Raw genomic sequence first — 22,014 nt, 5'->3', positions numbered from 1 at the left:
CTTTGGGGCTCCCGCGCCCGCCCATGAGTTGTTGCACTAAGCATGGGCCTGGTACTGTACAGACAGTACAGTGTACTCCCCAAAAATAAAATAAAGAAGAGAAAAATAAGCCGAAAAGGTTGGCAATATTGCTACTTTTTTTTTTTTTTTTTGAGAATGATATAACTACTTAATTGATAAGGAATTATTACTAATGGTATACCATATACATGTATTCTAACTCCTCTCAAATTGCTGGAAATTCTAGTTCATGATCAATTTTTTTTTAGAGAAGTTTAGTTCATCAATTATACTACACTAATAAAGATGAGATTGATAAGATTTACCAGTATTGTGTATCAATCCAATTCGGATGGTCCATGGTTTTGTTTTGTTTTTCCTATAATAAGTGGAAATGGAGAATTTCAACTTAATCTTATAAGAAAAATCTTTAGATAATTGGTCTATTCGTAACCAAACAACAAAATCTAAATCTGTGAAAAATTCTTATTGAAGAGTCCCCTTTTGTTTAACTTCTTTGATTCCTATTGTAAGGACGCGGTTTGAGCCGTTAGCCCTAAAGGTGAATGGACTCAGGTCCAAAAAGTCCAAAACAATGAATTTGTAGAGAGTTGGTTGAAAAACTAGGCTTTAATGAATCAGTTAATCACTAAAGTGGATTCAGATGATAAGAGAATGAAAATAGACTAGTTTAAACTAAAGAAAATCATCCTCGGCACAGTTCGAGGAGATCAATTCTTATATATTTCTCTTAAGTTAGATTTACAAGTTTAGTTCTTGATTGTTACAGTGTTTTTCTATTCACTTCTCGATCCCCTTCTCTCATTGCTTTCTTCTTCTTTTATACTATCTTCCCCTTTCATTTCTACCCTCCACGTGCAGGATAGATGGTTGGTGTTAATATTTGTCCCATTAGCACCTTCCTAAAATCTTTGTGTAGTAGCTGTACGGCTGAAAACCACTGTTCAGGTATCACTTCCACATTAATGTGGCCAGAGGATTAGCTGCAGAACATTCAATGCAGTGGTAGCAGCTTTCTTCTTAGATATTTTAGGACTCCCCCCTATCCTATGTTTCTGTAATGTTTATCCGTATCAACAAAATTTCCTGGAACGTTCCCTTAGACGGCAGACCACCCCTTGGAACCTCGGCTTCAGTTAGCCGAGGAGGTATTCATCCTCGGACAACCCTTATGGGCTCTTATAACCAAAACTAACTTCTTCATTTATCAACACGGACTCCCCTGGTAATGCTTACTCCTCCTTGAACGACTTCAAGTCCTTGGATTGGGCCCTAGGCCCAATATATACATAGATAATGAGCTCCTGGGCCCAATACCCTTACACCTATATTATTATGCAAATTGAACAAAAGAAAAATCTAATTTTATATATCTAGAAAAGAGAAAAAAAAAATTGATGGAAAGAAAACAATAAAAGAGAGGCTTTTCAGAGATGATCTTTTATCTTCTAGACCTAGGAAATGTTTATTTTAGCTTTAAATTTAAGTTTATTTCTACGTTCGGTTTATGTAATGTGTACAATTTTTAAATTTTTACTTTTTTTTTTCTTCAGGTGTAATTGTAATTTTGTATAGAACATTTTTGTTTTTGTTGAGATAACTTTTTTTTTTTATAGGTTATTATTTTTTAAACAAAATAAGTCAATAAAAAAAGAGGTCATATAAAGCACACTGTAAATATAAATTGAAAGATCATGATAAAGAATTTCTCTTGGTGCGTTTAGTAATAAACAGTATTCTCTACTAGTTTCACCGAATTTTCCATTACTCAATATCCAGTACTATAATGGAGGAAAAAGTTGATCGAAAAATTAAATGAGAAGTGAAAACCTTTCAAGTAGAAGTGGAGAAAATCTCTCCCTAGTACAACTAATTTCTTTGCAAATTTAATTTGATTGTCACAACTACCCCATGCCTAACATAAAGAGCCCAGGTAGCAGAGGGCGACTGAGGCAGCCCCATTATGTTAATTTATGTATATCATGTAGAGCTATGCAAAAGAAATTTCGTACAAAAGACATCCACTTCAACACGGGGCATAAATGTTATGGTATAAAAGCTTGAAGTTCAAGTGAGTAGAATTTAATTAGACTTACCACTTTTCCAGCCATATTTATTAAAGAATATATCCTAATGTGTGTGTTTGTTTCTCAAAAAAAAAAAAAAACAAAACAAAAACAAAAAAAAAAAAATCACCATTAATGTTAAAATATAGAACGTCACCACAGTTTTGAAGTGTCTAATAATTATTTACTGTATTTTGAAGTGTCTAATAGTTTTTCTTTCAACCCAAGTTACCAATCTATACCGGTATCTACCATCCACTCTATGATTATTATTATCCTTTATGGCTTTATTATTAGATCAAAATATCAGCTGGTTTTTGTGTTAGGATTAGTGCCCTTAAATCATATTATATAATGTTATGTATGATATTATGTATGACATGATTTATGACTTGATATTGTAATTAATAAAGTTGTTTTAATTATCATCTAAAATAATGGTAACATGAATATTTGGACATTATCATATAGTCAATGAGATGCATAATATATGATTTATGTGAAAAGTCATAGAAGATATAAATCATAAGTCCATGAGATGCACACAATTTTTACAACATTTTTATAACAAATTCTAAGTATCAGGTTGTTACTTATTGTTATTGTTAGATTAAAATAGTAATCTCAATGATAAATTTAAATTTGAACTAATAATTACTAGTTACTTATGATTTATTGTGAAAATATTGTAAAAATATTGTGTACGTAGCACATTATATTTTTTCTTTAATTCTTCCCTAGATTTTGGCATTCACTTTTTTTTCCCCTCCCATTTTCGGCAATACCATTGCCACAATTACTTTCTTTTGGGCACTCACACTTTCGGTCAGAGCACTTCTCACACAGCCACTCGGTCAGCACAGTTAGGCAAAATGAATTGCGGCAATGCCATTGCCGTAATTCAACTTTTCTCTCTCCAGCCTTTTTCTCATTCTCTCTCCTACTTTTCTTGGAATTTCGGCAACACTGTTGCCGAAATTCAATCTCTCTCCTCATATTCCTAAATAAGTTGTAACTGTACCTATAACGCAAATAAGTTTCAAATTTAGCAATATTTAGCCAAAAGACTCAAGAATTTAGATATGATATGAAAATGTTTGTATGTGGGGTTAGACACTGTTCTCATTCTCTCTAGAACAAACTAATTGAAAGACCACACTTCTTGGGCATAAGTGAAGATTGAAAGTATTCTCAAGAATTTCTGATCTTCGGTTTTGAAATCACCACACCAAGGGACACTTTCTTATTCTTGAATTCTGAAACTTACATAGTGCTTGTTATCAATTGCGAATGAAGTAGATCCGTTATGCTTAATTTTTCCGCTGCGTACACTCATATTTCCGTCATTTTGATGTAGGCATAATTCGAATGTTAAATCTTTTATTCTATACAAGAAAATAAACTTTACCAATTAATTTAATTGAAATCTATTTCAACTCAAGTTATATTATTATAACATTCTAAAAAAAAAAGTTATACTATAATAAAACTTGCAATCACATTAATAATATTTTTCAACTTCCTTTGTTAATCAATATCAAGTCATATAAATAAATAAATAGATAACTTTAAAAGATAAAACTAACATTTAAATTCAAAAGAAACCTAATCTTTATCTACAATAAATAGATAAGATTTATTCAAATACTAAGCTAACAATTTATCATATTCATTATTTGATTAACAACTCCTAATAACAAAAATAAAATTAAATAAAAACTAAGCACGAGGTGGGCACTTAAATGACTTTTTGTTGGTAGCCAAAAAGAGAGCTAATGAAAAAGGTGGGAGAAGACGCCGGAAAATATCACCCTCATTAATACATCACCTCCTGAAATTCGTCCATCACCTAGGAAAATAAAATATGTTCTTTAATATACTAAAATGTATTAGTCGGTGGATTAAAAGTTTGGTGGTCTCCTCCTTTCACATGAGGCTGGGCCCTATTGTTATAGGGAGGGCAATCAGACAAGTCCTTCCATGAAGGTAATAATCTCTCTTAATTTCCTTATGATGCAAGGTCGTTTTCAGTATCTGAAAACTTTTTTTTATTACTCAAATTGCAATTGAAAAGCATCATAATTGAGAGCATTCATGTCCCATTCTTCATAGTTCATATCATCTATTTTAGTCAAATTTTATTCACAAAATTGGTTCTACATCCATTCTTTATTAAACAGAAAAAAATGACTTTTAATTGCAAAAGTTGTTCAAACTTTACAAAACTGAATATGTATGCTCTCTCTGTTATACTTCTGTTTATGTTCACTTTCTTCTAACAAATAAAGTTTTAATCCTTTACTCCAAAAAAGCAAAAAGAAGAGAGAACAGTTGAAATGGTTGGTTGGACAGAGAAATAAGAGGAGTACGTGGGCTGTGCGGAACTGAAGCTTGGTTGGACAGAGAAATAAAGAGAGAACAGTTGAAAAATGGAGAAGGAGATGAGGAGAAAAGAGTCTTTTGGCTAAATATTATTAAATTTAAAACATATTTGTGTTATAGATACTGTTACAAGTTATTTAGGAGTATGAGGAGAGAGATTAAATTTCGGCAACAGTGTTGCCGAAATTCAAGAAAAAGTAGGAGAGAGAATGAGAAAAAGCGAGGTGAGAGAAAAGCTTGAATTTCGGCAACAGTGTTGCCGTAATTTGTTTGCCCAATTTTCCTCACATGACTGGATGTGTGAGTGTGAGAAATGCAATGAGTGAGAGTGCCCAAAAAAAAAGTAATTGTGGCAATGGTATTGCCGAAAATGACAGGGGAAAAAAAAAGTGAATTCCAAAATCTAGGGAAGAATTAAAGAAAAATATAATGTGCTACATACACAATATTTTCACAATAAATCACAAGTAACTAGTTATTATTAGTTCAAATTTAAATTTGACATTGAGATTACTATTTTAATCTAACAATAATAACAAGTAACAACCTGATACTTAGAATTTGTTATAAAAACATTGTAAAAATTGTGTGCACTTATCATTTCTTAAAAAAAAAAAAAGTGTAATGGATTTGCCGAAAATAGCAAAAAAAGAAAAAAACTTTTTTTCCAATTGTGGCAATGGTATTGCCGAAATTGTGGGGAAAATATTTTTTCCCCACAATTTCAATATTTTCCCTACAATTTCGGCAATACCATTGCCACAATTGGGAAAAAAAGTTTTTTTTTTTTTTTTTTTCCCATTTTCGGCAAATCCATTACACTTTTTTTTTTTTTTAAGAAATGATAAGTGCACACAATTTTTACAACGTTTTTATAACAAATTCTAAGCATCAAGTTGTTACTTGTTGTTATTGTTAGATTAAAATAGTAATCTCAATGTCAAATTTAAATTTGAACTAATAATAACAAGTTACCTGTGATTTATTGTGAAAATATTGTAAAAATATTGTGTACGTAGCACATTATATTTTTCTTTAATTCTTCCCTAGATTTTGGCATTCACTTTTTTTTTCCCTGCCATTTTCAGCAATACCATTGCCACAATTACTTTTTTTTTTTGGGCACTCCACTCATTCACTTCTCACACTCACACATCCGTCAGGTGAGGAAAGTTGGGCAGAAGAATTACGGCAACACTATTGCCGAAATTCAAGCTTTTCTCTCTCCTCCTTTTTTCTCATTCTCTCTCCTACTTTTTCTTGAATTTCGGCAATACTGTTGCCGAAATTCAATCTCTTTCCTCACACCCTAAATAACTTGTAACAGTACCTATAACGTAAATATGTTTTAAATTTAGCAATATTTAGCCAAAAGACTCAGGAGAAAAAGTAACAAAAAGATAAAACAATAAAAAATAAGAAATGGTTGAAAGTTAAAAGGTGTGGCTGAGGGTGGATGAGATAAGAGGAGTACGTGTATGGAGGAGGAAAAAAAAAAAAACGTGTATTTGGATGAAAAAATAAGATAATGGAAAAAATAAAATAAAGAATAATAAGAAATTAAAATCAAGAAATGTTACCATAATATTTTTGCAATAAATTTTAAGTGGTAGGTTATTACTATCTAATATTGGTGAGAAAAAAATAATTTTTTTGATGGTGGTGGTGGTGGTAGTGATAGTGGTGGTAGTGGTGTGATTGTTGTTCATTGTAGAGAATATATTATTCTATCATGAGGCGGCGGCGGTGGCAAGGAGGTAGAAGAGTCAGCGGCGATGGCGGTGGCGTTGGCGTTGGCAGTAGCGGTGGTAATGGCGGTGGTAGTGGCAGCGGTAGCGGTTGCAGGTGGTTGTGATTGTTGTTTATTGTAGTGGATATATTATTTTATTATAGTATATATATTATTTTATTGTGATGTTTATATTATTTTATGTGTTAAAATCTAAAATAGATCCACTGCTGCAGCATGTGAGTAGGTAAAATAGATAAAGTAATTTTTTGTGTACAAATAACTATATTTTTAGTTCCACTGCCGTGGATGTTTTCAGAAACACTAAAAAAGGTTACAAGTCCAGTTTTTTTTTTTTGTTACACAATTCAAATATTTTATCTTTTGCAAAATGCTACAGTGTCACATGGAATATTTTGTAAAACTTACTTCTCTTTTTTTATTCAAACAAATACTCTCTCCTTTTCTCTATCCCCAAAAAAAAAAAAAAAAAATCATTTATGATAAATATTTTAATTGATGTATACGAAAATGAAAAGTGATGTATAGTGTATTAAAAATTTAATATTAGGTAGCTAAAATATAAAGAAGTGATTTTTTTTTACTTCAAAGTTTAAAACTAGATGTGATCATGTGAATTGAATATCATATTGTTCTTTTGATTTATAGACTTAAAATTATAAATTGAATTCTTTTTTTTTTTTTTTTTTTGAGAAACCGCATAGTGATGCTATTAATTAGGAAATACCAGCTAAATCAGCTTGGTAAAAGGATAGTACATCAGATGGAACATCTTCCATCCATATTACACAATTTGGTAAATTAACTGCTAACTAAGCCAAGTTGTGTGCAACTGTGTTGCCCTCTCTCTTAGTGTGAGAGTAGGACAATTTGGAAAAAGCTGAAGATAAAGATAAAGAGTCCTGTATCATCAAGCCATAAGGAGCCAAGCTAGGATCCTTAGAGTTCAAAGCCGCCATCACCAGTGAGGAGTCACCCTCCAATACAACATCTGATATGCCCATCTCCTGTGCAAACTCAAGAGCTTTGTTGGCAGCCAAAGCTTCAATCTCTATCGCCTGGAGGAGTTGAGGAACCCGAGTAGCCATGGCTACAATAACCAATCCCTCCTTGTCTTGAACTATGACACCCAGACCGAAACACTTTTCTTCGGCAAAAGTAGCTCTGTCAAAGTTGATCTTGTATGAATCTGGGTTAGGTGGTTTCCACCGTACTCTCCTCTTTGTCTTGCTAGGAATTGGTGCTGTTTTCAGTGCTTTAAACTCCAAATAACTGTCATAAGCCCACTGGGAGTGTTGGTATAAAGGACAGTGTGCTTGTTGGGTTCGAACCTGGTTCCTTTGATCCCAAATGGACCAAATGGTGAAGGCAAACAGAACCGGGTTCTTATTGTTCTCAAATACCTAGATCAGTAGCTCACTAAAACTAGAGAAGCTCCTTTGGTTCCTAAAACTCCAATTATTATCCACTTCCCATACTCCATCCAGCCCCTTGCAACTCCATACCGCATGCACAATGTCTTCATTTTCTTCCTTGCACCAATCACACCTTTGCTCAGTAATAATTGTTCAACGCATAAGGTTGCACTTCGAGGGGAGTGAATTACGGCATGCCCTCCAAATTAGATTTCTTACTTTATTAGGTCATTCAAGAGCCCAAATCTTCTTCCAAAGCTCTTTCTCATGGTCTTGATGCTCTGATACCTGAAAACCCAATTCATCTTCCTTTAGGAATCTATAGCCCGTTTTGCAACTATATCTCCCATCTTACTCCCATGGCCAATATAGCATGTCCTCCGTTTCTTTTCTAGCCAACAGAATATTTTTTATTTCTTCCGCTTCTTGTGGTGCAAAAATCCCATCCACCATTGTTGCATTCCACGTTCTAGTGCCCTTGTCAATTAAGCACTCCACTGTGACTTCTTCCATTGATTCCACCATGGGGGAAAGTACCTTAGTAGGATGTTTTGTAGCCAATGATGTTGCCAAATCTTTATTGATTTTCCATCCCCCACCCTTCAACACGCCCCTTCTAGGATGACATCACAGCCTTGTAAAATACTCTTTCAAGCGTAAGACCCAGAACTGGATTTCTTAGCTTCTAGAAGAGTGTGGTTTGGGAAAAACTTCGCCTTAAAGACTTTGTAGAAGAGAGTTTCCTTATTATGCAAGAGCAGCCAAGCTTGTTTCGCCAAAAGAGCATCATTAAAATGAGCCAAGTCGCGAAAACCCATACCACCTACCATTTTAGACTTAGTCAATTCACTTCACCGGATCCATTGAATTTTCCTTCTATTGCCCCTTTGCCCCCACCAAAACTTCTTTATCATTACCTCAATGTCATCACAAAGCCCCAAAGGCAATTTAAAGCAACCCATAGCATAGGTAGGGATAGCTTGGATCACGGATTTGTTAAAGACCTCTCTCCTGGCTTGTAACAACAATTTACCCTCCCAACCTTGAAGTTTTCTCCAAACCATCTCTTTTATATAGTTGAGGCTAGCCTTCTTCCCCCTACCCACAAGGGAGGGAAATCCCAAATATTTCTCATAAGACTTCACTTCTTGAACTTGGAAGAGATTCTTTATGCTTGATTTTGCTTCATCCTTGGTGGACTTGCTAAAGAAGATTGCGGTCTTATTTTTGTTGATTTTCTGCCCTGACCAAGATTCATATTCACCCAACAGCTTCAAGACATTATTACAATCCTCAGTGATTGACCTGCAAAAAAGTAGGCTATCGTCTGCCAAAAACAAGTGGGTTAGTTTAGGGCCTCGTTTGCACAAGGAAAAACCCTTAATATCCCCATTCCTCGCCGAGTGTTTAATGAGAGCATGAAGGCCTTCTGTGCATAAAAGGAAAAGAAAAGGAGATAAAGGGTCTCCTTGTCTAATTCCTCTTTTAGCATGGATCATTCCAATGGGCTCCTCATTCACCATGATAGAGTACGACACCATCTTCACACAACTCATCATAAGAGCTACCCATCTAGCACAAAAACCCATTTTCTCCATGAGTTTCTCCAAATACACCCATTTCACTCGATCATAGGCTTTACTCATGTCTAATTTGATAGCCATAAAACCATGTTTTCCTGAATTATGTTGCTTCATATGATGTCCCGTAATTAAGGAAGGTAAAAATTTCTTCAACCTATTTGCTAAAACCTTAGAGTAAATCTTATATAGGACATTGCAAAAACTAATAGGGCGAAAATCAGACACAAATTCAGGATTATCTATTTTCGGAACAAGAGTAATGAGTGTATGGTTGATGGGTTCGGGTAGGATACCTGAGTTCAACCATGAGAGAATGGCTGAAGTAATATCATGCTGCATCGTCGACCAAAAGTGTTAGTAGAACAATGGTGGCATGCCATCTGGACCCGACGCTTTTAGAGGTGCCACCTGATTCAAGGCTTCCTTTACTTCCAATTCTGTAAATTCCTTCATCAAATCACCATTTATCTTATCGGTCACCATGTATGGAATTTTCTCAAGAGAATCCACTTCTAAATTCAGGTTGGAGGATGAGAAAAGTTCTTTATAGTAACTCTCCATCACATTTCCAATGTCATCTTGATCGGTCACCCAAGCTTCATTCCCATCTCTTATTCCTCGAATCAAATTCTTCCTAAGCCTCTTTGTAGCCTTACTGTGAAAGAAAACTGTATTATTGTCACATTTACTTAGCCACAACACCCTAGATCTTTGACACCACATCCTTGATTCCCGGTCTTGCAACACATTAATCTCCATTCTTAAGCTCCTAATCCGAGTATTGTTCCCACTCTCCATAGCCTCAATCTAGGCCAAAGCTAGTTGTCTCTTTTTAGTCTCTAATTCCCTCCTCACATGCCCAAAGTTGTGCTTGTTCCACCAAGTTAATTCTTTCTCACATTTAGCCATTTTTTTTTTCAGAATGGCTAGACTTGGATTTAGTTCCCTTGTACTACACCACATTTCCTCCACCATTTCACCACAAGAAGGATCCGATAACCACATTTCTTCAAATCTGAAACACCTCTTCTTCCTAGGTTCAGGCAATCCCGACAAATTAATCAAAAGAGGAGAATGGTTGGATGACATACAACTAAGATGATGTATCCTAGTTCCTGGAAATTTTTGAAACCAAGAATTTGTAGCCATGCATCGATCCAATCTTATTCTTATGGAATGCCCATCAACATAATGTTTTGCCCACGTGAACTTCGACCCCACATATCCCAAGTCCATGAAACTACATTCATCGATCACATCTCGAAATAGTTGCATTTGATTATGATCTCTAGGTGCCCCACCTCACTTTTCCTCTTGACAAACGATTTCATTAAAATCTCCACCACAAATCCAAGGAATGTTCATTCTGGAATTTAAGCTTCTCAATTTACTCCATGCTTCACTCCTCCTGTGAGTTTCGGGCTCTCCATAAAAGCTAGTGAATCGCTATGCATTCTCAGTATTCTCATTGATGATCGTATCAATAAAATACCTATGGGAATCAACAACCTCAATGCTAATAGAATTTTCCCAAAATAATGCTAATCCACCACCTCTATTCAATCTTGGAGCCACCCATTTCTGATCAAAATTAATCTTGCTCAAAGTATGATCTAGCCTTGCTTTGTCTACCCATGTTTCGGCTATAAACACGACAGAGGGATTTTTTGTTTGTATCAATCTAACAAGCTCATTCTCTATACGTGGGTTCCCAAGCCCACGACAATTCCATAATAATAAACTCATTACTTCTGGTAGGGCTGGTAACCAACCTCCACCAATATTTTATTTTTTGTTGCACCTCCCTAGGAAACCCTTCTTTTTTTTGGTAACTCAGTTTGGTTTGTTGTATTTTCTGCACTTCTTTTTTCTCCCACTGTTTCAGCCATACCCACATCTGATGCCACCCCTATTCTAGTGTACCTTTTCCAAGTACCTTCAGCATGCACATGATTGACAAGAGAGCTTGGGATCTCAGCTAATGGCATGCGTGTTGATGGAGACAATTAAGTTGCATGGGCTGCTGGGTCTAACATATTAGCTGCATGGGCTGTTGGGCACGGCACATTAAGCTCATAAATGCAAGGCTGACTCACAAAATTTTCCTTTCCTGTACCAACTCCAAAACCGAGTGGCCTTATGATTTTTCTATCAAACTTTTTTTATTTTCCTATCCAGCTCCCTAATTTCCTCCTCAAAAGCTTTAGCTGACAACTTTTCCTTTGCTGGCTTAGGTTGGTGTAGCTTCACATCACAAGTCTAATTCATGGGTTGGTCTAGTTGGGGTAGCTTCACATCACAAGGCTGATTCACGGGTTGGTGTAGCTTCTCATCACAAGGCTGACTTACCAAGTTTCCCTTTCCTGTACCAACTCCAAAACCGAGTGGCCTTACAAATTTACTATCATGCTTTTTTATTTCCCTATCCATCTCCTTAATTTCCTCCTCAAAAGCATCAGCTAATACTTTTTCCTTTGCTGACTCGGGCTCGTGTAATGTCACATCCTCCATACTTCCCTCATCAGTTGATAGCCTTGACTTCTCTTTGTTCACTTCCTTAAAAACCAGATCCATGTCTCCTGCAGCGTCAGCATCTAAATTTTCCTTATTAGTCCTAAAAATTTCTAGAGCTAGTTTCCCAGAGCGCACCACCACTACTGGCGCCTTCTTCACTACACATTTTTCCATCGATGGTCCAGCTTTTTTTTTTGCAAAAAAACCAAGTACTTTCACCATGTACAGTCGTGTCGGCACAAAAGGTGCAGCCTTAAGCTAGGGGCCGAACTGTTGGGACTCTGGTGAGAGGCTCCCTTCACTTTCAACCCAAACTTCGCAATCACGGTCATCATGTGTTAAACATCCACACCAGAAGCAGAGGCTTGGAAGTCTTTCATATTTGAAGGGCACCCATATTTCTTTCCCACTGTTAAGCGAGATAACTCGCCCCCTGCATAGTGGTTGGGAGATATCAATGGTAACCCAGACTCAAGAAGTTATCTCCCTCTGTTTCAGCTTCATTAGTACCTACGTTCACCTTCCCAATCGCTTCACACAGCTGTTCCACAATCTTCCTTGTCCGAAATATGATTGGGATGTCATGTACTCGCACCCAGAATGTCACTTTATTGAACTCCATATCCCCCAAGTCCGTTTCCTTCCCATACCGTTGCAATACCATTAGACTCTTGTCAAAGCTCCAAGGCTTAGCTGCCATGACTTTCTCCATCTCATTCTTATCATCAAACTTAAACAATACCATGTGACTACTTTCCTTTTTAATTTTGAAGCCATTTTTCGATCTCCAAATGGGTGTGAAAGTTTTAGCGATAGCGTCTATGTTAAGAGCTCGCTTAGTCAAAAATTTAGCTACTATAATAACTTCGGTTTTCGCCTGGTCCTCCTTGATGTGAAAATTTGAACCTTCACATTCCGAGGGGGTTAGACTATTCCAGGTTTTTGTAAGCTTTTCCATCCTATTCTAATAATTATTTCCCTAAAACTCTGAAGAAAAACCCACAAAGCCTCAAGGTAAACCTGTTACCTTGGGGGACAGAGACACCTTTAAGAGAAGGGACTACTATTCTACACTCTAGGAGGAGATGGGAACCCACCCTTCACTAGCAGAGAGAAACCCCCTCCAACCTATAGTACTCACAATTTGAATTCTTCTTCATTTCCTTATTAGAATCAATTTCTCATATTAATCTTCATTTCAATTTATCATAAATTGAATACCATATTGTTCTTATCACATTGTTCTTCATTAGAATCAATTTCGATTTATAGACTTAAAATTAGAATCATATTGTTTTTCATTTCAATTTATCACATTGTTCTTTTTCTTTTTTCTTTTTGGAAAGGAATTTATCACATTGTTCCAGCCCAATTCAACTGGATTCTTAAATCTAGGCACCCAAAAATTTGTGAAGCATAGATGATAAATAGTGTCACATATAAGAAGAAGCTGAAAAAGTGTGGGCTTACACGTTTGGCCCTATTCCCTCTTTGTCACTCACATCCTAGATCTAAAATTAGTGAAACTCTGTTGTCCTTTTTTGAATGAAAAAAAGAGATCTAAAATTAGTGAAACTTTGTTGTCCTTTTTTAAACTCTGTCAAAGAGATCTAAAATTAGTGAAACTCTGTTTTCCTTTTTTATACTCTGTTCCAGTGAATGAAAAAAAGAGTTCGGGAGAGAAAGTCGCATTTGTTCACGAGATTCTATCTACCTCTAAAAGTTTCTTCATTAAAATAAAAAAAAACCCTCTCACTTCCTGTGGTTCGGTTCTCACTTCTCACATTTTCGGTTTTCCACCTCTTTCTTTCATCATTTCCATATATACTTTACTTATTTTTCGTGTACCCAAAATATCTCTCTTTGCATTTCCCAAGCGTACCCAAAGCTTTTATCTCTGATCTAAACAAATTCAGTTACACTTCCAAACACAACCCAACAACACATTTTTTTTCAATCAGGTCCATTTTTCCTGCACAACAACAACGGTAACTGAAATCTTAGGTAGATCATATCACGTCACTTAACAAAAACCCATCATGTCAAAAGCTCCAATCAGCCAAGTCTGAGAAACCCAGGTAAGAAACTTAACTAAGGCTTTCCCAAAACATAACAAATAATCCAACAAAACCCAGTTGAGAAAATAAAAGTTTGAGTGAAATTGTTGTCAGAAAGTGTATGGTTGAAACTCAAAACATAGTGTGAGAGAGTACAATTACAATTACAATATGCATCAGAGGTTTGAGTAGTGTTATTTCTTGCCAAGGTCGGGGCTTTATCGTCACTTCGCAGACATGATCTGGCGGCCATTTATGAAGGCTCCTGCTCGATCCTCTGCTTTCTTCATCTTCCTCTTCTTCCTGATCGCCGGCGCGTTTGTCTTCACGCGCGTTCTCTACCCCACTGTAAGTATTAATGTATTATTACAATACTCTACTACTATCAATGATGGTGTGTTTTACTTTATTCGTGAAAGAAATTTTATACGACACGTCGCTGTCTTACGCGATTGAAACGGCACTTGAGGTGGTGAGGTTCCACCACCATATGGAGCCGTGGAAACGACGAGTTTCAGAGTTCATAAAACGACACGTTGGTGTCTGTAAAACTATAAAGTACAAACAAAGTGAATGAAGTCATAAAACGTGTCTAGAAGCTGTTGGTTTAGCGATCAAACAGCTTGTGCCGTTTTTGATCAGTGACAACTGACAAATTGCGCGTTGTCTTTGTCGTTATTCCTAGGTTGAATACTGTTCGAAGAAATATGATAGTAGGGATTTACTAACAGGTGGCTTTAGGCATATATTAATAATCTATTTTTTTAAAAAAAATTTGTAAGGAAGAATGGAAAAATAATTCATTATTTTTATAGATTTTTCAATTTTTCATAAAAAAACTTTCCCAGAATAGATTTCCGGTGGTTGTGGACAGCTTTCTCTTTTTACTCTCATTTTAAATAATTGTCGTTAGTCAAAATTATTTTATTACTCTCACGGCTTTATAACAAGGCCTTAGGGCATTCCTATATTCTATGATAATCTTGTTGGTTGTTCTTTTGTTTATGAAATGAGTTTTTTAGTGTACTTTAAAATAAAAAAAAAAAAAAGAGTCCTCTAATGACACATTTAAAGAATGAAGTAAGTTATGTAATTGCCATTTAAGAAAAGTAAAATCAGACGTAAATGATTCTTTTATATACTATTTTTTGCTGCACCCTTTTCTTATTTCGAAACCATTTGAAATATCTAAGCGATTATATTTAGATTTTAATATATGTTTGGCTAGATTTTATAAATTCCACTTTTGCATGATAACGAAACCAAAGGAAGTATATGCAAGTTTTGACAATTAGCTTTGTTGTTGGAAATAAAACAATTCTGAAAACAATGAATACATTCAAAATATGTGGAGTTATTATCGAATTTGTCATTTCTCAAGTCAAAGTCGGCTGCATTTGGATTGTGAAACTAAGGCATATGTTCAAGAAGTCTATAAGATAATGATTGATTATGTTCTATCTTATTATTTTATTGAGGTAATTGATTTTTTTTTACCCCTAGGTTTTCTTGAAAAAATTAAAGAAGTATTTTTTTACCATGCGTAAGAATTTAATTATTCTTGTGTTATTTACTATTAAGCATTGTGCTACGTGTCTCAGGGTTTAGCTGACGATTCGGCACCAAAATCAAAACTAACTACTATAACATCCCACGTATACCCTCGAGGAATCCCCAAAATTCCTAAAGAGCCCTTAGAGCCAATTGCGATCCCACTAAACTGTACAACTTACAGCCTCACACGAACCTGCCCTTCAAACTACCCAACCACGTTCAACACAGAAGAAGATACTGACCGTCCATCACCACCCACGTGTCCCGAGTACTTCCGTTGGATCCACGAAGATCTACAGCCCTGGGCCCACACTGGGATCACGAGGGACATGTTGGAAAGGGCTAAAGCGACAGCAAATTTCAGGCTAGTGATAGTGAAGGGCAAGGCTTACGTGGAGAGATTTCAGAGGGCGTTTCAGACAAGAGACGTTTTTACGCTGTGGGGGATCCTACAGTTACTGCGGAGGTACCCTGGGAAAATTCCTGACTTGGAATTGATGTTTGATTGCGTTGACTGGCCAGTCATCAAAACGAAGGACTATCAAGGGCCTAATTCCACAGGCCCACCTCCGCTGTTTCGGTACTGTGGGGATGATGATACACTGGATATTGTTTTCCCTGATTGGTCCTTTTGGGGTTGGTAAGACCTTTTTTACTCTCTTACTTGCAATCTCCATTTGTGCTTGTTTCACTCACTCGCAATCCAACGGCTCACTCTTCTCCATAGCTTTGGTGAAATAACAACAATTTTACGACAAATTCTATATAGTAATTTGTTACTGCTTCTCGTCTAATTCCATTACTATTATTGCTTGTTACTTAAGATTTGTTGTAAAAATAATGTATCGGTAACTTTATTCATTTTAGTAATAATCAGTTTAACACAATTAAACCACTATTAATTATAATATTATAAATCGATCTATGTCATACTTGCACTTTACCCCCTCAAACTATTAAGAAGTTATTACTCAACTTAAAAAAGTTTACCTCAAACTTGTTTGGAGAAATTTTGCTTTAATGCACTATTGGGTGGTTAAAGGGATCATATATGTGTATTTTTAAATCACTGCTTATTATAATATTATAAATCGATCTATGTCATACTTACTTTTTACCCCCCTAAAACCATTAAAGAGTTATTACTCAACTTAAAAAAGTTTATCTCTAAACCTATTTTGAGAAATTTTGCTCTAATGCACTATTGGGTGGTTAAAAGGATCATATACGTGTATTTTTAATCACATGACATTTTTAAATGAGTCATGTGAATTGTTTAAATAATATATGTGAATATTTTTCAACAATATATATATATATATATACACATATATGTGTGTGTGAATAGTCTTATAAACCTCTACATAGAAGGTTGTAGGAGATTCTTTTAAACTAGTTTAGAGAAAAACTATGTCTTTATTCAATATTATGGAATTAATACTTTATCTTCTTGCTTGAATGATAGATTTTACTATAAACTCACATAGTAAGATCCCATATAAAATAAAAAATAAAAAATTTACTCCCACAATTAGGAATGACAACGGGTTGGGTTCGCGTTGGGTTTTTATACCCGGACCTGACCCGCAGCCCGAACCTGGTCCGTTTATTAAACAGTTTTTTTCCTAGGGCCTAGACCCACCCCATTGGCCCCGCGAGCCCCGTTTAGCCCAACCAGATTTGGGCCCAATCCGTGGCCCAAATCATGGCCCAACCGAAAAAAAAAAAAAAAAAAAAAAAAAAAAAAAAAAAAAAAAAAAAAAAAAAAAAAAAAAATTTGAAATGCAAAGAGACTCACAAAACCCCTCTCAAATACTTTGGCTTGAGACTATAACAAGAACAATGAAATCCAAATTTCAAAACTGTGAACCTCACATACAAAGCAGATCCATTTACTGAAACTCTGAAGTAAACAAAATGGGAAAACCTTGAGCTTCTTTAACTGGGCTCTCCAGCTCCTATGCTAAACCAGCTAATCCAAAAAGGAACAAACTTGAACAAAAACACAAATCACACGCACCATTCAAAACAACCACAAAAACACAAATCCACTACAACCACATTCAACTCTTCTTTTATCATTTATATATATATATATACACACAAAAATGTTTGATTTAGCTACAGAACAGAACAGACCGAGTACATTAATATCAAAAATTTTTTTTGAAGAAAAGTAGAGAACAGAATAGACAGAGACCGACGGCAAGAGCTTGGGATGGCGATGAGAGGGACCGGTGATAAGAGCTACGGCGACTATGAGAGGTTAGACAGTTGGGCCGTGGTGAGATTGAGAGTGAGTGAGTAAGCTTGTGAGTGAGTGAGCTTGGGACGGCGGTGAGCTACGGTGACGACGAGGTGAGTGAGAGTGGCGAGACTGAGCTAAAGAGATTATTAAGTCTGAGGCGGCGTGAGTTCTGAGTAGCTGCTGAAGAAATGAGGGATTAGGGTTAGATTATAGGTATATAAATATAAAAAAAAAAAAAAATATATATATATATATATAGGGTATTTTGTAATTTCAGGTTACCGGGTTTTATCTAGGCCGAGTCTTGGATTTTTTGATAAAAGCCGGATTCGACCCAGACCTGCTATGGGTTTTTTTTTTTTTTTTTTTTTAAAAAAACTCATACCCGATCCTATTCCTAATCAGACCGAAAAAAAAAAAAAAAAAAAAAAAAAAAAAAAAAAAAAAAAAAAAAAAAAAAAAAAAAAAAAAAAAAAAAAAAAAAACAAAAAAAAAAAAAAANCTTTGAAAAAAATAAATTAATTAACTGCTTTACAAAAATTAATTAAAAAAAACAAACTAAAATTTTAGACTTTGCCCCCTTAAAATTATGAGCTCATACTCAAAAAAATAAATAAATAAAAATAAAAGGTCTTTTAAATTCAAATATATAAGAGGTTTGAACTTTTAAGGATCCATTTTTTGATATTTCCCACAAAGACGTCTAATGTTTGAATGCCCTCTCCTTTACTTAAAATTCAAGTATTTAAAATTCTCAATATTGAATGACAATTTCTCATTGAGATTCATATAGTCTTATATGAAAGATGATATCATATTATAACTAAAATACTAAAAGTTCAAAAGAGAAATTGAATCAAGAACATTCAAGTGGTGATACTTTATTCCTTTCTCATAAAGCACATTTTTTTTCAATGACATTTTAAAAATAAAACCATAGGTACATATATGCATATATTTTGTGTGTGTGAGTTTGCGTGCATGCTTGTGCACAACTATTTGATGTTCTTAACTATCCAAGGAAGGGATCTTTTCTTAGTAAACAATTTCTCTTTTCTATAACTTCCCTCCTAAGTCCTAACATGACATGTACTTGTGTAGGGCTGAGATCAATATAAAGCCTTGGAAACATTTGTTGAATGATCTAAAAGAAGGCAACAAGAGGATGGGATGGATGGCAAGGGAACCTTATGCTTACTGGAAGGGTAATCCATCGATTGCTCTACTCAGGCAAGAACTCATGAAATGTAATGTCTCTGACAATCAAGACTGGAATGCTCGTGTATATGCTCAGGTAACATTTTGAATTTCTTTCTTTCAATTTTTTTTTTTATTCGTATATCATTGAATAGATAAAATTTAGATACAATTTCTTATGTGCTGTACCTTAGGTTCTCCAATTAATTTCAACCATATGGTTGCATTGATGAACAAAAACAATTATCCTAGCCACTCTTATAACTAGGCCATATGTCCCTTCTACTCCAATTTATAATTAAAATGAAGTTCTTATTGAAAAGAAGAAATACATACTGAAGAATAGAAAGCAACTAAGCTATCTCTTCTTTAGGCGTACCCCACAGTGAAGCTTTTGGAGTCCACTAGCAACTTTATGGTGTAGGTGGGAGCCAAACTTTTAAGCCAAACCCAAAAGTATACGCTTTAAAGAAGATGAGGGTCCTCTTTTTCTATTTACATAGAGAAAAGTAGATCTTTTCTCGCATGCCAGTAACATGTTAATAGGGATTTAATGTTGAATGATAGAGGAATGGATGCTTCATGAGCATATGAAGTTGAGCAAATTTGTTATGTCACATGTAAAAAAAGTATCGCAACTGGTACAATAGTGAATGTTCATTTGCAGGATTGGATCCGAGAATCACAGGAAGGATACAAACAGTCAGACTTGGCTAGCCAATGCAATTATAGGTGAGACAAAAAGTTTCAATCTCTTTCTGCTTTTTTTGCATGGCATGCTTGTCTTTAGTTTTCAGTTTTTATGATTTTTTTTTTTTTTGTTTACTAATTCCATGTTCACTTTATCACCTCTTTTTGTTGACTATGTGCATTATCAATTAGTAATATGGTTTCTTCCTTTCACAACAAACGCAGGTATAAGATTTATATCGAAGGCTCTGCCTGGTCTGTCAGTGAAAAATACATTCTTGCTTGTGATTCTGTTAGCTTACTTGTGAAGCCCCACTACTATGATTTCTTCACAAGAGGTTTGATGCCATTGCACCACTACTGGCCTGTAAGGAATGATGACAAATGCAAATCTATTAAGTTCGCAGTTGACTGGGGCAACAGCCATAAGCAAAAGGTAATATCATACTTAGGCTTGTTGAGAAGATGTCATTGGTGTAATTGTATCCAACTTTGTCATTATTCATCAAAATTTTGAAAAGTAAAAAGTGTAATGTTGGTTCTTAAAGTGTTGAGATTAGGTGTCTGGTGTATGTACATTGGTGTCCACAAGTAGATGTCCAAATAAGTATTGTCAGTGCCAAAAATTTTCATAGGGGGATGATTTCAGACAATGAGTTTTGAACTTAAACATGCCTGATATAACTTATAAGAAGCCAATAAGCAACTACTTAAAAGCTTAAAGGCTCTCATACGTCAAACTATCTGATCATTTCAGTTTTTTTGCAATGTTTAATTTCTTTAAAACAAAACCCATGCTTGTTTTGTTGCTATCTTTCTATTCATACCTCAAGTACACAAAATTCATGGGACATATGAAGGATACAGTACCAAAATTAAAATTTCAAATGCAGTTTTGAATTGACTTTGATTTTCATATTTCCCTTTCCCTTTTCTCGATTACTTATTTTTATTTGATTACTCAGGCACAAGGAATGGGGAAGGCAGCAAGTGAATTCATTCAAGAAGACTTGAAGATGGAATATGTATATGATTACATGTTTCATCTTTTAAATGAGTATGCTAAGCGCTTAACATTCAAGCCCATTAGACCCAGAGAAGCTGTTGAACTCTGTGCAGAGACAATGGCTTGTCCAGCAGAAGGAGTGCAGAAGAAATTTTTTGAGGAATCCATGGAAAATGGTCCCACGTACACTAGCCCATGCACTATGCCTCGTCCATATGATCCTCCATCTCTTCATGCATTTCTGCAGAGAAAGGAAAATTCAATAAAACAAGTGGAATTGTGGGAGAACAATTTTTGGGAAAATCAAAATAAGCAGATATAGAAGGTTTCTTTTTCTATTCTTATGTATACAGATTAATGTATATTTTATTTAGGAGTAAGTCATAGCTCAATTATTTACTCATATATGTCCCATTTTGGATGGTGTCTACAGGAAAAAAAAAAAAGTCCACAAAATAAATGTATCACTATTTGATTACTGAGGAAAGTCATAATTTACCTCCTCTTATGATCTTGATAACAGTCTTATTGTGTTGTTTGGTTCAAAGTGTATTATGAATATAAGATTTCAAGGTTAGGAAGAAATTGACCTAGCAATGGTAAGCTGCAAATAGGTTATCATTTATAGCTTCAATTGGGTGCGTACTTGGTTATAGGCTTATGTATTTATTGGGTATTTCCATTTACTAGTTTAAGCTTTTGAGTTGCATGCTTTGTTAAGGGAAACACTCGTGCGTAAAATTCAATCAGTTCAATTAATTAACTAGATGCAGAATTCTGTTATTTAGTATTTCCACATGCTAAACTCAGCTTGATGCATGTGCTACTTGAGCTCAATATCTCTGTATAATTACCACAGTAGTACTCGTACTTTTTTCTTTATTTTTGCTGAGACAGTAGTACTCTCACTTACATACAGTCAAATATAGATTTCATTCTCAACTTCTATTCACTATTGACTTTCTTCTTCTTTTCTTGTGTGAACTGTGCAGAGAATTCTGCAAGATTCTGCAGACTTTTCATACTTTAACAACATAATGGGCATGGCAAGGATACTTTTGGAAACCGAGAATTGACTATTGGGAAATATTCTGATTCTCTATTCTTGTCTTAAGAGATAACTATTCAAAAACCGTATGACCACTTTGTATATATGTTAAATGTTACTCAAATTGATTATTTGATAAGAGTTACTTAAATCTTTTTGTTTTAAGCCATTGAAAAGTAACAAAATACAATATAGCCTATCAATCTCCACCTATTGGTTTTTTTTAATCATAATCTCTCACCTCGCAGATTCAAACGTGTTTTTCTTGATCTCTTTATCCAGACTCCAGAGAAGTCTCACTAAACTGATTGTAAGAAATTTCTTTGTTCTTAAAGGCCTAGAGTCACAAATATGATGTTGGAATTGGACCATAATATATGAGTTAGTGAAATTCAGGACTTGAGAGGTAGGCAGTTCCAAGCATCTAACCAAATTTTAGTTTTATTTCCCTACAGATCTCTGCATCTCAAAAATCATTCTCAA

General features: G+C 35.0%; 1 protein-coding gene across 3 annotated transcripts; it reads left to right on the top strand.

The window, feature by feature from the left end:
* The first annotated feature begins 11,632 nt into the window (after nt 1-11,632).
* On the top strand, nt 11,633-21,682 carry LOC112001598 (uncharacterized). Of its 3 annotated transcripts, none has more exons than XM_065772436.1 (7): nt 11,633-14,136; nt 15,390-15,982; nt 18,692-18,884; nt 19,455-19,519; nt 19,703-19,913; nt 20,443-20,808; nt 21,476-21,682. In XM_065772436.1, exons 1-6 carry the CDS (start codon nt 14,026-14,028, stop codon nt 20,803-20,805), a joined length of 1,536 nt encoding a protein of 511 aa, XP_065628508.1. In that variant the 5' UTR covers nt 11,633-14,025; the 3' UTR covers nt 20,806-20,808; nt 21,476-21,682. The 3 variants fall into 3 exon arrangements, with proteins under 3 accessions (XP_065628508.1, XP_065628509.1, XP_023889539.1); XM_065772437.1 differs by lacking the exon at nt 21,476-21,682 and having other exon boundaries at nt 11,633-13,809; nt 13,998-14,136; nt 20,443-21,068; XM_024033771.2 differs by lacking the exon at nt 21,476-21,682 and having other exon boundaries at nt 20,443-21,068.
* Nucleotides 21,683-22,014: the final 332 nt, after the last annotated feature.

The sequence above is a fragment of the Quercus suber genome, unplaced genomic scaffold (genome assembly GCF_002906115.3).
Source record: "Quercus suber isolate HL8 unplaced genomic scaffold, Cork oak 2.0 scaffold_5, whole genome shotgun sequence".
Classification (NCBI taxonomy): Eukaryota; Viridiplantae; Streptophyta; class Magnoliopsida; order Fagales; family Fagaceae; genus Quercus; species Quercus suber.
This window is presented reverse-complemented; position numbering and strand designations above follow the sequence as displayed.